This window comes from Danio aesculapii, chromosome 20, assembly GCF_903798145.1.
Source record: "Danio aesculapii chromosome 20, fDanAes4.1, whole genome shotgun sequence".
NCBI classification, from domain to species: Eukaryota; Metazoa; Chordata; class Actinopteri; order Cypriniformes; family Danionidae; genus Danio; species Danio aesculapii.
In genome coordinates, this window is record NC_079454.1 from 21,297,801 (window position 1) to 21,314,724 (window position 16,924).

The window sequence follows — 16,924 nt, forward strand, 5'->3', positions numbered from 1 at the left end:
GTGGTGCTTGTCACTTTTCTCCGCGCTGACAGGGCTGCACCAATCATAGTTGTTTGTGAATAATAAATGAGATTTTCCTTCAATATCATTTAGAAGGATTTCTATTCCAACAAATGGAGGTATTGACTTCACCCTCAAGCAAACTAGAGAACATTTTTGGACAAAATTATTTTATTTTTTAAATAGTTTCCTTGAGCAGTTCGAAATACATTTTCCTATTTTTCCATCTGAACAAACAAAAAAGACGAATTGGTTCAACAATCCTAGGTGGGGAAAAACATTCAAAACATTTGAATAAAAAAAAATTTATCTGAACTCACTTAAACTCATGATTAACAGAGCAGAGAAATTTTCACAGTAGGTCTGATAATATATGTTCTTCTGGAGAAAGTCTTATTTGTTTTATTTCGGCTAGAATAAAAGCAGTTTTAATTTTTAAAAATCAAGTTTAAGGTTAAAATTATTAGCCCCTTTAAGCTATATATTTTTTTCCTCAATAGTCTACAGCAGTGTTTCCCAACCCTGTTCCTGAAGGCACACCAACAGTCCACATTTTCAACCTCTCCCTAATCAAACACACCTGAATCAACTCATCAGAAGATTAGAAGAGACTCCAACACCTGAAGTTAATGGGTCAGATAAGGGAGACATTCAAAATATGTTCTGTTAGTGTGCCTCCAGGAACAGGGTTGGGAAACACTGGTCTACAGAACCAACCATCATTATACAATAACTTGACTAATTACCATAATCTGCCTAGTTAAGCCTTTAAATGCCAGGAAATTGGCGTGTAATATACATACACATATACATATATATATATATATATATATATATATATATATATATATATATATATATATATAGATAGATAGATAGATAGATAGATAGATAGATAGATAGATAGATCAGCAATAAACCAAAACATAAATAGAACAACACATTTTAAACATTATATTTTTCAATTAAAAATAAAAACATTTGGGTATCCATGTCAATCTTATCTTCATATGTTTTTTTTTATTATTACTTTATTGACAGAGCTCACAAAGGCGAACAGCATACCAAAAAGTGAAATCAGACCTTTCCTTTGCTTTTCTCATGGTAATTACAGGAGAGGTATGTCAATAGAGCACTCCAAAGGACACAGAGGGGTCTTTGTGGCAAGATAAAAGGGTGTCCCAAAGCTGAACAATTTAATTTACCCTGTGGGACTGTTATGGGATACATCATACTAATAGCTGTTGTTGTGTAAAAAAGGCATAAATCTTAAAAAAAAAAAAAAATAATAAAATAAAAAAAAAACTGCTATGACACTTTAAAGATTTCTCCACTAGAGGGAGACAGGGCTATTCATTTCTTAGAGGAGCATGAAATGAAAGTAGACCATTTTTTGAAACACTGCAGGTTATAAAGTCATTTATTTGTGAACGTCTTTATTTTATCACACGTGCCCTTGTAATATAAATCAAAACATCTTCCCCTGCCTCTTGCAATGAAATCCCAGATTAGGAAGATTACAGCTTTCAGAAAATATCACTCATCTAAATAGGCAGAATTTACAAATATATGGTGATCTTTACATCCAATACAAAAATGCTTATTAGCAAAATGAAACCATTACTTATTTGCTATAAATTGTAAGAAATAATGCAATACTTAACCTTCAAGAATAAATATGAAGAGAAAAAAAAACCTGTGTTGTTGTAAAACTAGTAATAGTGCACAATGCTTGACAACTTCAATTGAAGTATAGATGCAAATATACACACATACATTTAATGGCTCTGTCCAGTCCATTTAGTAATTTTGCCACTTGAATCTTCGCGAATCTTTGCGTTTTACTGAAAGAGGGGGGTTTAATAAAAATCAAGTCACCAAGTTAAACAAATAAAACAGCACTTTTGTTTGTTTAATGAAACAACACTTACATGCACTCGTGTCTTCCTCCATCACACTCAAAAGCCAGTCTTTCGTCTGTTCTGGCTCTCCTTTAGACCAAAGTGGAAAACTTGCATCAGTAACAAGACTCATCATTTAAACTAGTTCAACAATACAGTTTTCACATTTAAGGCCGCATTCACATAACAGGTTTCAAATAACCCAATTCCCTTGTTTTTCTCCCATGTTGCACACATCTTATGTGACCCACAAACAAAACATGTAAGCTGGAGGAAAAAAAATGTCACGGATTTTGATATATATATATATGCATGTTCGAGCCAATGCAAGTTATAGGTCACTGAAAGAAATGAAAGGGGCAAATGTCACCAACCATAATAATTTTTTTAGGGAAGTACAGATTAATTTAACTCATGATTGGAGTTTGTTTTTTGTTTTTTAAGTAGTATGGTTAAAATATTTTACTCTTGCAAATGTATATTCAATCAATGATTTAAAAAATTGCTAGCAAGGAAGCTTACTTTCATTGTAGTTGTTCTGTTTTTCTGCCCTTATCCATTAAATTTTTAACTGGATGTCACACAACAGTCATACGAGACACCATGCTTTTGAGGAATTGTGGAAAGATGTTTTTTTAATGCATTATTACTATTATAGACTCTTTATAAATACTATACAGTTATTTTTGATGAAGAACCTGTTTATAATATGACATGACGTATTTTTAGAATAGACAGTGGCATATTTGCATATATTCGTTAGGCTAATTTTGCTGTGAAAGTCTGGTAACACTGGCACTGAACAGCAAAGTTTCCTAGGTTACCACTGTAAACAAAGCAGGGCTGAGCTAATAAACAGTATCAAACATAGATATATACACTAGATATCACATAGGGACCCTGAGCATGTGTCGTTAGCACCGACCCATTTGTACAGTGCTCCCAGCACAAAAGTCATTCAACCGCACTAGTCAAGACAGTGTGCCAATGTGAAGATGCTGGACTTTAGCACTCTGTATGGGTGTAGTAACCAGCAAACAAAGAAAAATCACAAAAGGCACAACATTTCATAAGTAAGATTTTTTTTTTTATGTTTTTGTATGTTATGACCTTTTGTGCTTAAGTAACGTTATTGATGATAATACAGTCACTTACACCATTCACCATGAGGTAAAGTAGCACAAACTTGCACTAAATTCTAGGCTTATGCTAGTTTTGTTGAATAAAATAAGCAAACATCGTAAATGAAATATGACAACAAGATGCTGCAGTGCTTGAAACTGGTATTATTGTTGGCAAAGTGAACGAGTTATTCATAACAGGGATTCATTCACAAACGAATCCCTCCCTCCATCACAATGAGAAGTGTAAGCAGGAGAAAGGGTGTGCTTCAGGACTCGGATTAGATCAAATTTAACAGGGAGGGAGAATAATACATTTCCATGCACACAAACATATGCTCTTTGTCAGCAATGCTCGTGCGGCCACATCCATTAATGTAGAAAAGTGATGTTATATTATAATTTTTCGTAATTTAAAAAATATTTGCACACCGACCACCGGGAAAACTCCCGATCATAGATATATCGTCACCTTGGAACTATAAGGTTCTATCTGCGTTCTGAATGATTTTGAGATATTGAGCTTCAAAGTTTTTGCATTCCATAGCAAACAGTATGTGTGTAACATTTGTTTTTTACATGAAAAGTCTTAAAATGTAAACAACATATAAAAAACATCCCATAAATGTAAATAAGATGTCATTTAAGAAGAATATGGCAATAACTCAGTTTTGACAAATGTCAGATAGAACCTTGTAATTCTAAGGTGACGATATGTATGTATGTGTATATCTCTAGCTTTGGATGGCCAAAGTCCTAAACTGCACCTTGGTCCCGCATTCATTTCAAAGAAGCGCTACCCTGTACTAAAATGGCGGCTCTATTGACGCATTCCTTCAAATAGACAGCAGGGGAGGCGACATCTAATGTATATATCTATGAGTACCAAAGAGCATAAAATCACCAAGAAGAGACACTCTGTTGCTGGCTGAGAAACATACACCCCCATTGAAAAGCAACATTTGAAATAGTATCTCAATGAAAAAACAATTTAAAAAATGCTGACAAGACTAAGTTTAATATAATATCCGTTTAAGTTATGACATGAAAGGTTAAAAAAATAACTTTGATTACTTTTTTTAGTTTTACTTAAATTAGGGTGATGCAAAAATGTGTATACCCCACATCAAAAACTACTTTATCGTGTTTGTATGGCCTCCGTGATTTTTAATGACAGCGAAGACTTCTACTTATATTTTCTATTCTTCAGAAATGACCCTCTTTTAGAGTTGCTCAAAGAGATGCTCAAAAGCAGCTGCTTGCCATCGCAATAATGGAACAATGGACGGCCGATCACTTTCACTCCAAAATAGCAGAATCGCAGGGCTGTTTCTGGGCGTTGCTGTTGCAATGGAACGTTCTATTGAGCGTCGCCTCTTGGTGATTCTAAGCACTTTGACAGTACTTTAATATGCATCATTCAGGGCAATATGAACAGAAAACACCACGTAAACTTTTCAAAAGACAATCAGTTGCCCTCAGTATCAAATCTGGAATTTAAAAGATGTTAGCCCCCACCCCCCAAAAAAAAAAACGTCTGGGCATCAAGACCTGCAGTGTAAATGTACCCTAAAAGACAATTCTAACCTGGTTTTCCAAAATGATTATAGGTCCTGGTCTTGAGGGAAGGCGGTCTCACATGACCTTTCAAAAGTACTTGATCACTTCCAGAACCTGACGTAGAAGCCATCTCAACTGGTCTGTGGCGTCTGGATCTTGATCCCTTTACACCATTCACCAAAGCCACACAGAGAAAAGAAAATAAATAAATAAATAAATAAATAATAATAAAAATAAGGCAAAATGTATATGGACATAATATTATGCATGTTTTGTTATTCCTTTCATCTACAACAATTAGAAATGTGTTCAAACCTTTGACGCATGACTACAGGATTTGGACTTGATGGTGGCAAGCATATCAGCTCTACTGGCGGACTGCAGAAACAATACCAAAAGGACTTCAGTTCAGGAAAAAAAAAACATAAATTGTGTCTTTACTACGTGAAGTTCCTATCAGGTTTTAACTTGCCTCTGATTTCTGAGTAGTCTCATTCTTTTTGGAGTCTTTCTTCTTTGCAGCCTGAGTACAAATATAAAAACGCACACTACTAAAATGGAATCATGTACAGTAAACTAAACTGAAAATGGATCTAGTTGATCCAACTCACTGCGATTTTGTCCTGCCACTGTCGGTACTCAAGAACACATTGTCCAATTGAATCTGTCAGATTAAGCAGTGTCACTCCAAACGATGTGGGCAGTGACAATTTCTTCAGTCTCTCGTAATGACCGTGCACATTGGCAATCTCCTAAAGGTCAAAATATTTATAAATCAACTCAAATGACAAATTTAGCATTTGAAAATATGTTTTAAATGGGGCAATGTACAACAAGTTTGTCGAGACCAACTTTGATGCTAACTTAAAAACATGTAAAAACACAACAACGCTAAAACAGTGTTATAAACAGGTGGGTCAAAACTACAAGTGGTTATATGTGACTGCACACTAATGGTAGCAAAAGAGGCCATGGCAAAAGTGGAGACCCAGGTACACAATTACAAAAATGTGTTTCCACCAGTCTTAAGTTTTACAATGATGTATATATTACAATTTAGAATTTAAAACAATTCAATAGTACAAAACTATAATTAAGGAACAAATTATTTCTTTGATAATTGGAAAAACAATATTTGAACCTATCAGTTTACAGTATACTGATACACTGTTTTCTAGGCTTTATTAGTGATAATGGTCAGGAATGTTGGACCATTATTGCCTTTTTAGCATAAGTAGAGGACAGAAACTAGCCAGACCGCTCATTCTTTCATTTTCTTTTCGGCTTAGTCTCTTTATTAATCCGGGGTCGCCACAGCTGAATAAACTGCATATGTTTTACACAGCGGATGCCCTTCCAGCTGCAACCCATCTCTGGGGAACACACATACACTTAGTCACACACATACACTAAGTACAAATTTTGCTTACCCAATTCACCTGTCCCGCATATCTTTGGACTTGTGGGGGAAACCGGAGACTCCACACGGAAATGCTAACTGACCTAGCCGAGGCTCGAACCAGCGACCTTCTTGCTGTGAGGTGAAAGCACTACCTACTGCGCTACCCCGTTGTCCACTAGCCAGATAGCAATGTGTGAATTGTGGAGCGGGCTAAATCAAAAAAATATATAATATATAATAATAAAAAATAAAAAATTATATTTATATATATATATATATATATATATATATATATATATATATATATATATATATATATATATATATTTATCTATCTGTACTTTTTAGTAAGTGTGCTTTTTTTGCTTTTATTCTTGCCATATCAAAATATATTTGTAGAGCAACTCATGTTTTGTTGTCATTAATATTTTAATAAAGCTTTAAAGGGTAAAACTGTGCCAGGTATGAACAAAAGCCAGTAATGCATCAAAGTTTGATTTAAAAAAATCTTGAATGGTTATAAAAATACTTATAATCATTAAAATAATTTATAAAAATTATGAGTTTAAAATCTTGACAGATATTAATGATATGAGTTCCGGAAACGTTCTACATCTCTATTTATCTGTCTGATTTGTTTCTTTTGACAGCCCCCTGTCGTCACAAAGAATATCACAACAGCGAACGCGGCAAGTATAAGTGGAAAGTATAAATCCAGCTTTAGAGTTTAAAGTTTTTCTATTTAAAACGTTGAAAGGGGAAAATGTAAAGATTTTAAAGGCCAAGCAGACAGACAGACAGATTTTACCATGTTAAATACTCACGTCTATCATTTCAACTGAAGCAACTTCAGCCACTGCATCTCGACAGACCCGAAATTCTTCATTTACATGATGCTGAATGCGTTCACTTGATTGAAATGTTAGCTGTGAACAAGTCACATTTGGAGACTGTTCAGACATTGTTGAAACACCCTCCTTTACCAGAAAGCACAACAACACAAACAGAATCTGCTGACCTTCTTAGGCAAAGCAGTAAAATGAAAGGCCTTCCCTGACAAAAGCCTTTTAAAGATGTAAACAATATCCAGATGCTGGCAACTTTTTGCATCCGCGACAAGCTTCTGCAAATCACACCAGTCCTTCAGAGCAATTCTGATCTGAGTAAAAGAGACACATACTCTGTTACATCTTTTCAGAATTGGAAATTCTTAACAGGTAATGCTCAACCGGGTCTTCATTAAAAAGAGTAAGAATACAAAAACCGATCACCTTTTCTTTAGGCCAAGCAGGTTGTATATAGTAGAGGCTGTAGATCAGATACAGGGCCCCAACCCGAATTTGAAAGCTGTATGGAGGCAGAAGGTAACTGTAGGCTGTGGTGAAAGTAAGCCGTGTGAAGGACCTCTTCTCACCTTTGAAAGCAATTCCACTGTTGAGGAAATATTTAGAATTAAACAAATACAGTTGAAGTCAGAATTATTAGCCCCCCTAAATTATTAGCCCTGTTTATTTTTTTCCCCAATTTCTGTTTAACGGAGAGAATATTTTTTCATTAAATTTCTAAACATAATAGTTTTAATAACTCATCTCTAAAGCTCCGATTTAATTTATCTGTCATGATGATAGTAAATAATATTTTACTGAATATTTTTCAAGACTCTTCTATACAGCTTAAAGTGACATTTAAAGGCTTAACTAGGTTAACTAGGCAGGTTAGGGTAATTAGGCAAGTTATTGTAAGAAGATGGTTTGTTCTGTAGATTATCGAAAAAATATAGCTTAAAGGGGGTTAATAATTTTGACCTTAAAATGGCTTTAAAAAATAAAAACTGCTTTTATTCTAGCTGAATTAAAATAAATGAGTTTCTCCAGAAGAAATAATATTATCAGACATACTGTGAAAATTTCCTCGCTAAGTGAAGTTTATTTATAAACTAATTTCGAAAGGATCACGTGCTTATGATTGCTAGCGGCTGGATCCGCATCATCCAATTCTCAATGCACCAATCAGACGACTCCTAAGCTACTACAAATACCCTGGGTATCTTCGTTTTGAAGAATCCCCCCTTCCACCCCTACTCCTCCTTCTTCCTAGATGGGTGACACGGTGGCCCAGTGCTTAGCACTGTTGCCTCACAGCAAGAACGTCTCTGGTTCCAGGCTTTACCAAACCAGCAGACGTTTCTGTGTGGAGTTTGCACTTTCTCCCTGTGCTCACGCGGGTTTCCCCCGGGTTCTACGGTTTCCTCCCACCATCCAAAAAAAGACAAAAAAAAAAACATGCAACTTAAGTTAATTGACTAATCCAAATCAGCACCATAGACATGCTCCTAGTAAGTAGTTATCTCTTAAGAACAATCACTATCTCTTCATTAGTTACTACAGCAGGGGAGTTCTCGAGATCTACCTGACCTCAAACTCCCCTCTTGCCTTGCAACAGGAGGGAGCCCCGGGCTCGAGGATTTTATGAGCTCAGGGCTCTCTCCCAGAACAGCATGCCAAAGTAGCTTATAATTAATCATCAGCTAAGTGTGAACTCTTGAATCATCACTTGGGAAATTTTTTTTAAAAATTATATTTATAATTTCATTTTTAGGCTGCATCATCATGCAAGTAATTTTTAACAATGAACTATTAACTTTGATACTGTCTGAATGCATGAATTATGCTTACATTTTAAAAAAAGTTAAATGAACGAAAGTAAATGAAAACAGGAACATTAAAGTTACTAAAGTGGAAAAAGGTAGCATAAAAATTTAATTATGAAGCGAAGACAAAAAAAAAAAAAAAAAGACTAAATGGAGCACCATATCAATTTGTACATAAATTACAATCAATTATTAGACACAAAGTAATTTAATGAAGTGACTTAAAATATCAAATCAGTAAGCCTAACTGAACTTGAACTATAACGAAAGCAGGGTCTCTGCAGTTTTCACTAAGTTAAACTTAAGGCTTTAAGACATTTTTAAGACCATTAATGGAATTTCAGACTTTTAGATACAGGACTAAATGCTAAGGATTTTTTTAAATATCCCAGTTAGATTAGATTTTCACTTGCCCTATCAAAAATGATTAAAATTTAATACATTTAATAATACAATAATAATAACTGTTTGAATATTTTTTTATTAATTTTCAAATATATCCATTTACAAACCCTATATCCCTTATCAAGAATGGAACAAAACAGCTGTCAATTACTTCAGTCCACAACAATAATAATAATAATAAATATAGATCAGAGGTCCGTTCTTCGTATGTGGATTACTCAGTTAGCTGGATTTGGATATTGACGATTTGACACTATCCAGGATCGTTTAGTTCTTCAAAACCTATCTGTGACTTGTTGTCATAGCAACAGTTCTGGTAGCTCAAACCTGCTTGGGAGCAGGTTCATTTCATATAAACAGGATTAGATCGGGTCAGTTCAAGCAAAGATAATACTGAAAGTATGTACCAAATGCTGATATTTTCTTACAGTAGTTATACATACTTGGAAAATAGTAAATATATATTTTAACTATATATAAAGTAAAAAATATATATATTAATAAAACTTATGCCATCTGCATTCTGAAAAAAAAGTACAAAGACTGTCACCTGCTGGTTTAGAGAAAATTTAAAGATATGAACTTTTAAGATACAAACGCATACATGCCCAATATTGGACTTTTTAAAAAAAGGATAATTTACGCAGTCATGCATGTGTTTTGACCGCTAATATGCCGGTGATTTGATGCTTCGCAAAAGTCGCAGACACCTTTACCAATATCAAAATGCTAAATTAATTTATACAGTTAATCCTTACGCCAATTAAAAAAACTTTAGGCCTAGGCTACTATAATAAAGAAAATTTTCTCTAAATGTAGAACTAAATACATTGACATGCATTGAAATACATAAATCCTCTTGACACATGAAAGTGTAAAGCCTGCAGCTCACAACAATTGTGGAAAGTTACTGCATGACAAATTTAACAAACCGTTTACTGCTAATTCTATGTCAGTTTACTCACATGGATAATTGAATATTAATGAGATGATGTCATTGCGCTACTGTGCCATCAGCCAATCGTTGCATTGCTGATCATGTTTTCGAGGATCGATAGATCTGTCCTTCACAGCACACGCAGAGATCTCAGATCAGTTTATCCAGACATTTTAATCTGATTCGCAAACCTGTTTGAAGAACCAAATTAGCCAGAGATCAGTTATCAAGATAAACAAATCCAGGATCTGTCAAATCATCTTAGATCATTTAAGCGAGGTACGAAGAACGGACCCCAGGTCAGTATACTCAGCAGTAAATAAATGTAGAACTTAAGCAAATGTTTCTGTATGGGATGTAATTAAATGCTATTTTTAAATAAAAAGATACGTTTTATTGAGCTGAATTGTTCGTGATTGAATGGGTGTTAATGGTCAGATTGGGTAGTTTTACATAAACAAAAGGAAAATTAAAACCAGTCACATTTTTTATTATGGCCTCCAGAATCGGTCCAATTTTGTGTCTGAATACATTGTAGCTGTTTTTGTAGCCTGTAGCTTTAAATGCAAATAAGTTGCTTCTACCGTCCACCGTTCCCACATGCGTGTCTGCTTCTCATCATGCATTGTCAAATAAACAGCCGTCAGAGACTCGATTAAGCGGAAATACAGCTCATTAGTCAAAAATACCAAGTATGTTTATTTCATGTATTTGTGATAAAGTTTATTTAAGCCTGTCTGAAATGAGTCAAATGCCGTTTGCGGTACACACACACACACACATACATATTAGCGTTTACTGACACCATGTGGCCGTTGTGATTATAGCTGTTTTGAATTAGATAGTGATTTTACTGTCTTTATTCCAAACACATGGTAACCCAATACATGGTATTATAGAAACATGGCATCTGTCAATCAATTAGGTGGGCGAGGATAAGCGCACTCTTAAAGACTGATTTATACTTCTGCGTCAATCGCATGCGTATGCTCTGGCGCAACCTTCGCGTGGTCGCATAGCCCTCACCGATAGTGACCTCTCAAAAAATGTAACTACATATTGCAATGACGTGTAGCGCAGGCTGTGATTGGTTGGCTTGGTAGCGCTGACGAGTGTGGGCGGAACCGAGAGCTCTGCACACCCATTGGGAGCGAGAGTTTACAAGTGTCGAGTCCTGTGAAGGAACTCCAGATGGAAACTTTTGTTTTGTGTTTACCTTGTGATTAAGGTTGTTACACGCCCCCCGGTTCTCGCCTCAAAATGAGCGCGTTTGAGCCACTTGTACATTAAGGTAGCGTTCAGAAAAAACAAAACACCAGCAAAGAAACTCAACACAGAGGAACATAAAAACCTACTGCCAGCTAGTGTTTCAGATGTGTTATTGCAGAGCAACACAAACAGCGCACAGAAGTATAAATGCACAGTAACGCGCAAGGCATACGCTGTGGGTCACGCCGATCACTCGACGCAGAAGTATAAACCAGGCTTAAGTCACATTGTGGTAGGCCTCAAAATCACTGGGATTTGATTCATATTTTAATGTCAGGAAATTAAAAAAAAAGAGAGAGACTTGATCGGTTTATATCACTCCAATATGACAGTGACTTATCATAGGTTACGACAGGGGTTTTCAAACTTTTAGGACACACGGCCCCCCAAATTTGTCCAGTCTTACTCACACTCACCCCTCCCTCGAGCCAAAATTAAAATGCATGTGCAAACATCATTCACATATTACTTGCTGCATTTAAAGTGCGTTGAATTAATTACATTGAAACATAAATGTAGCTTACCTGATTCAGTGTGATGGCTGAGCCTGTTTCTGTGAGGACAACATGCTAATCTGTGGTCAGATTCCTGACACGACTAACCAGAAATCATCTTCCACTGTCAATAAGTGTGAGCCATAGCATACTTGCTTTTGATGTATGTACATACAGAAAATGCTACTTCGCAAAGCCAAGATCGCAGAGCCCTGACGGTGTGGCTGAGTCGAACACTGAGTATGTTTACATAGGCAATAATACTTTAATACGATTTTAATATTATTAAGACAATACTCCGATTAAGAGTCTACCATTTAAACAGTGATTTTTTTATTACCTTAATCCGACTAAAGTCATAACTGAACTAAACAGAAATGGAATTAAGACGTGGAGTATGCATATAACAGTGGCATTATTGAAGTAAACATTGCAAATCACACTATTACCGTCATGTTGGACTTTTCGCAGCATTTTGTGACAAGATCCACACACATGGCTGTCATTAAAGAACCGCACGCACACACACACAAGGTTTTTTTTGCTTCCATTCGGCTTTCCATTAAAGCAACACTCTTCCACCAGTCCTTACTTTATATTTGCATCTAATACCCCAGTTTGTCACGGGGACATGACTGAAATGTTCATGAGTGAAAGTGAAACTTGATACGAACTGCAGTTAAAGTCTAAAAATTAAATATGAAACATCCAAAATTACATGAGCCTCTGCAGGAAACGTGAATAGCCTGGTGACGCAACATTCAAAAAGCACTTCACGTAACACCTTTATTTATATTATTGTCTTATTACGGCAAATAACTGATGTCCATGTAACATAGTAGTGTCTTCAAAGTAAAGCCTAGTTTACACTACAGGATTTTAAGCCTGATTTGAGCCTGATTTGGAAGTTATTGAGGTCGCTGACAGATTGGGCTGTGATCGGGAAGAAATCTGCGGGTCTACGGTGCTCGCCAGTCTTTATGTGTAAACTACTGAACAACACATCAAAGAGGCTCGCTGAAGCGTCGCCGACACCTCACAGATTGAAATCCAATATCTAGCATGCTGAATATTCCAGAACAGTTGGCCGACTCGACCCCATGTGTGGTCAGATGTAGCGATAAGCTGCAGCCAATGAGAAAGCATATCGGCATGAGCTGAATGCCTGTGTGCTCAGGAGCTCAACAGAAACGTCTGTGATTGGCCAGAATGGGCATCGATGCACTCGCTTCATTCTGTGTTAACACGGACACGAGAGTAGGCTATATTATCAGGGGAACTAGAATTCTATAACTATTAAAATGACTATACTGCTCATTCTGACCGTTCTCATACAAAACATCCTCACGCCATATTTACATTCAAAACTTCTATTGAGATAATAAAATTAAGCTTTGAATGTCTGTCATCAAATTTTATGACACGATTACCATAAAATATGATCTTTTTTGGTAATACAGCCTGTAAATATGTAGTTAAGAGACGAGAACACGCAAAGGTCTGGGGTTCGCTTTCATTTTCACTTTCAAACAGGAGCTATTTCCCGGCACAGAATATGCTGTTGAAAGATATATCTGAAGTAAATTTATGTTTTTGCTATCAGAAAGTTATGTTTATGTTAGCAGGAAGTTGCTAGGCAAAAAAAATGCACAAATATTTAAATTCACAGCGAAAAGTAGCAGACATGCATGCAGTCATGTCGACCAATATTGTAATAAAAGGGAGAAATGCTCAGTTCTTTACTGTTTTGCAATTTAAAAAACAATGTTAGAAAGAACTACACAGATATTTAGGAAACGACAGGGTGTTATAAATATGTTAGTTTTATTTCAAAGAGTTATTAAATTACAAAAATTAAAAACTCTCTGTGTATCAATCCACTCGAGCCTTGCAGATGAGCGAATAATCTGCTGACGCATCAGCTGATTGACGGTGTTTTGAAATGCTTTCTTGAAAGCTTGAAACGCTGTCAGTGATGTAATCAGCACGCAAGCAGCCAATAGTGTTCAGCTTTTTCTGACGACTCCTCCCTCAACATTTCATAGGCTCTGGTTTGGTAGCTGGACTGAGCTGTTGGGGAACTAGTTGTTGTCAGATCTTGAAGTGTGTCACCCCCCTCTTGTGGATCATTTACGTAGTGTCGCGTAGTGTGAACACCACAGCAATTAAAAGACACAAAAATCAAGTCATGTAGTGTGAACAGCACAGCGATCTGCCGATGTTTAAAATCCTGTAGTGTGAACTAGGCTTCAGTGAAAGATCCAGAGGGGCATCCTGCTGATTTGATTAAGAAGGGCACTTTTTTGTCAGACGGCTCACCGGTTTGACTATCATTCATTCACAGTCATTAATTTTAAAAAGCACATTTTATTTGTATATATTTTACTGGAACGCATTAACTCTACAGGTGCCTGATAGTTAGCTGTGGAGCTAACGTTAATCATATTATTCCCTCTAGTGAACGCATAAAAATCGTTGTCATAATTTACTAGAGTGCACACCTCAATGTCTTGCCCCAGGGCGGCGCGCCCCCCCAGTTTGAAAACCCCTGTGTTACGATAACAATAGACCTTTTTCACAGAGGAATTGAATACAGGAAGCGCCCTCCGAAGCAATGTTACGCTGTTTCCGATTTCGCTTACAGATCACAGAAACATGACAGCCTCAGGACATTGGATGACATTTTCCCTGTCAACTTTGCCATAATTTGGACAAGAACAGGTTGTTCGCTTGGTTAATGAACTGACGTAGCCTAAATAAATCAGCATTTAAAAGGGATTTGTGCAGAAAATGTGTCTTACACGAAGCGATTGTAACGTTAGGTTACAGTAAGGTGCGCAGCCAACAGCATAAGATCTGCTAACTCAAGCCATTCGTTAGCAAAAATAACTATTTAACATCCAGCAGGATTAGTTTTATGTTAGTAGTTGTCCGTAAGCTGTGCTAACCCCCTCCTTCCTTTGTATTCAGGGTCAGATACGGGCGAGTTGCTGTCAATGCGAAAGAACGAGGAGCCCCATAATGACAGGTTGCTTAATGCTCGTAAGGTTTACTCAGGTCTGGAAACATAATTTAGCTCCAACTCGCTGGAAAAAATAAAGATATTTGTTGTTGTGTTTAGTGTTTAAATACAATTCTATTAAAGTACTTCAGTTTTCCACTAATTACAAAATTTTAAAGCAAATACCTTCAAAACCGTCCGTCTGTAGCTTATTTCTGATTCTTAGGGTGTTTCTGAATCTTCAGGTTAAAGTTAGTTCATGTTCCAGTTCATTTTGTTCATCTGCTTTGAATGTTATAAATAAATTATAAATAATTATAAATAAAATACAAATATACAAAATGTACATATGTAATAATTAAATAAATACATTATAGAGTTCAATTTTTTAAAGTGGGTAGGCTTCCTTGTTTAAAGAGTCTCTGATGCTGGTAATATACAAGCATATTTCAGTGATCAATACCTTAAAATTTGGTTGCTTATTAGTAAATTAGTAAATTTTCCCACAATGATAAAAGAGGTTTTGAACACTGAAAATTGTAATAATTTTTTGCAGCTCTTCCTTTTGATTGAGTATGTACAATACCAAAAGTGTAAAACCGTCTCCTCGTATTCATTACAAAAATACAATTTACATCAATTCCACTTTTAAATTTTTGTAAATAATGTTTTGCTGGATAAAATCTGTGGAGAAGTTTATAGGATATTTCTTTAATTTTGTTTCTAACCCGATATTTCTGTGGTAACAGCCACACTTTTTTCAGCAAATCAAGTCACCCTTTAATAAACACATCCAATAAAATTTTAAATAAGGAACAGTAGTGATTTCTTTTTGGAAAACAGTTCAAAAATTAGCTCTATTATTACTCTTGGTATTTATTGTAAAACAAGTTTTGCCAACATAAGATGTAGTAAAATCAAAAGATGATGGTCTTGATTAATACCACTAAATAACAAACGAGTCTCTGAAGGAATTGAACCAATAGCAGTGGAAAACTTGCAGGGTTATTGAGATACTGTGATGAGAAAGGAATTCATTGTAAGAAAAGTATACCATCTTTATTATAAAACTGACTAACCAAATTAATTTTATTGTAAGAAAAATAGCATTTGTATTAGTTGTCTATTATTCCAATGTGGGAGAAAATTATGCTTATATATTAATGATCTTGATAGGAGCACTTGTTTGTGGAAGGCAGATAACTTAACTGGAATTTTGTCTATATTATAATTTCACATCATAAAACTTAGACCACCAATATTTGATAAAACATAATGATCTCCGCTTTGAAGTGCATACTGCACATGAGTACTCTGGCATATAACTTGAAACGAAGGACATTCATTCCGTCTAATTAATTTCACCCATGATTTCCTCTGTCCTTTGTCTTTTCGTGGAAATTGAGGTAGGGATGTCGTTTTTTTTTTTTTTTTTTTAGCTGAAACAGCCGGGAAAGCTGCAATAACAGCGACAAGACGACTCTGCCATTTTATCTTACTAGGTTCCATTGGAACCGGATGTTGTGATACGCCGTTTCGCTTACCGGAACCAGGAAGTGTGAAAAAGGGCCTATTGCCCTTTATATAGCATAGAATGTATGCCAGCTATTCAAAATAATTCTGGAACCATTTTGTGTAAAATATCAAATGTGAAGAGATTTTCATTCTTCGCAGTTGTCAGCCATCTCTTTTAGAGTGAATAAACCAACCTAAATACCAAGTCGTCTGCTGATATTTAAAATACATAAAGCCATTCAAGCCTCATGTAAGATCACTCGACAACGGTGGTCAAAATGTCATCGATGTTGAAGTGCAACTATAACTTACGAAAACACGCTAGCGAAGTCCAGCTCCCTCCAGATAGCCGAAAACACCTCAAACCGCACGGACTCGCTTTGCTGGAAGCGGCCCAGCAGCTCCTCACAGTCACTTTTGAACGGCGGCACCCAGTAAAACTCGCTCGCTCTCCCTGTTCGACACATTCACGTCAGAAAAAAAAGGACAGGCCAAAAACAACTTTATATAAAGTAAATTTCAAATAACTTACTCCGCGCCATAACCTTGAGAAATCAAACTTTTCCTGTCTACAGTCCTGATAGACTTTGAATTTTAATTGACTCAATGCACCTGTGCGCGCGCAACCGGCGATGCTGCATGTGGCCACGTGTGCGCGTCCTATTTTAC

At 36.0% G+C, this 16,924-nt stretch overlaps 1 protein-coding gene across 1 annotated transcript; it reads right to left on the bottom strand.

Annotated features, from left to right (window-relative positions):
* Positions 1-1,318: 1,318 nt before the first annotated feature.
* Positions 1,319-16,797, bottom strand: snapc1a (small nuclear RNA activating complex, polypeptide 1a). The gene is made up of 11 exons (XM_056445443.1): positions 16,784-16,797; positions 16,568-16,705; positions 7,256-7,415; positions 7,003-7,143; positions 6,809-6,910; positions 5,194-5,334; positions 5,055-5,105; positions 4,898-4,960; positions 4,610-4,745; positions 1,932-1,991; positions 1,319-1,844 (listed from the first exon to the last, which is right to left on the bottom strand). The coding sequence occupies exons 1-11, from the start codon at positions 16,795-16,797 to the stop codon at positions 1,801-1,803; spliced, it is 1,050 nt and encodes a 349-aa protein (XP_056301418.1). The 3' UTR covers positions 1,319-1,800.
* Between the last annotated feature and the right edge of the window lie 127 nt (positions 16,798-16,924).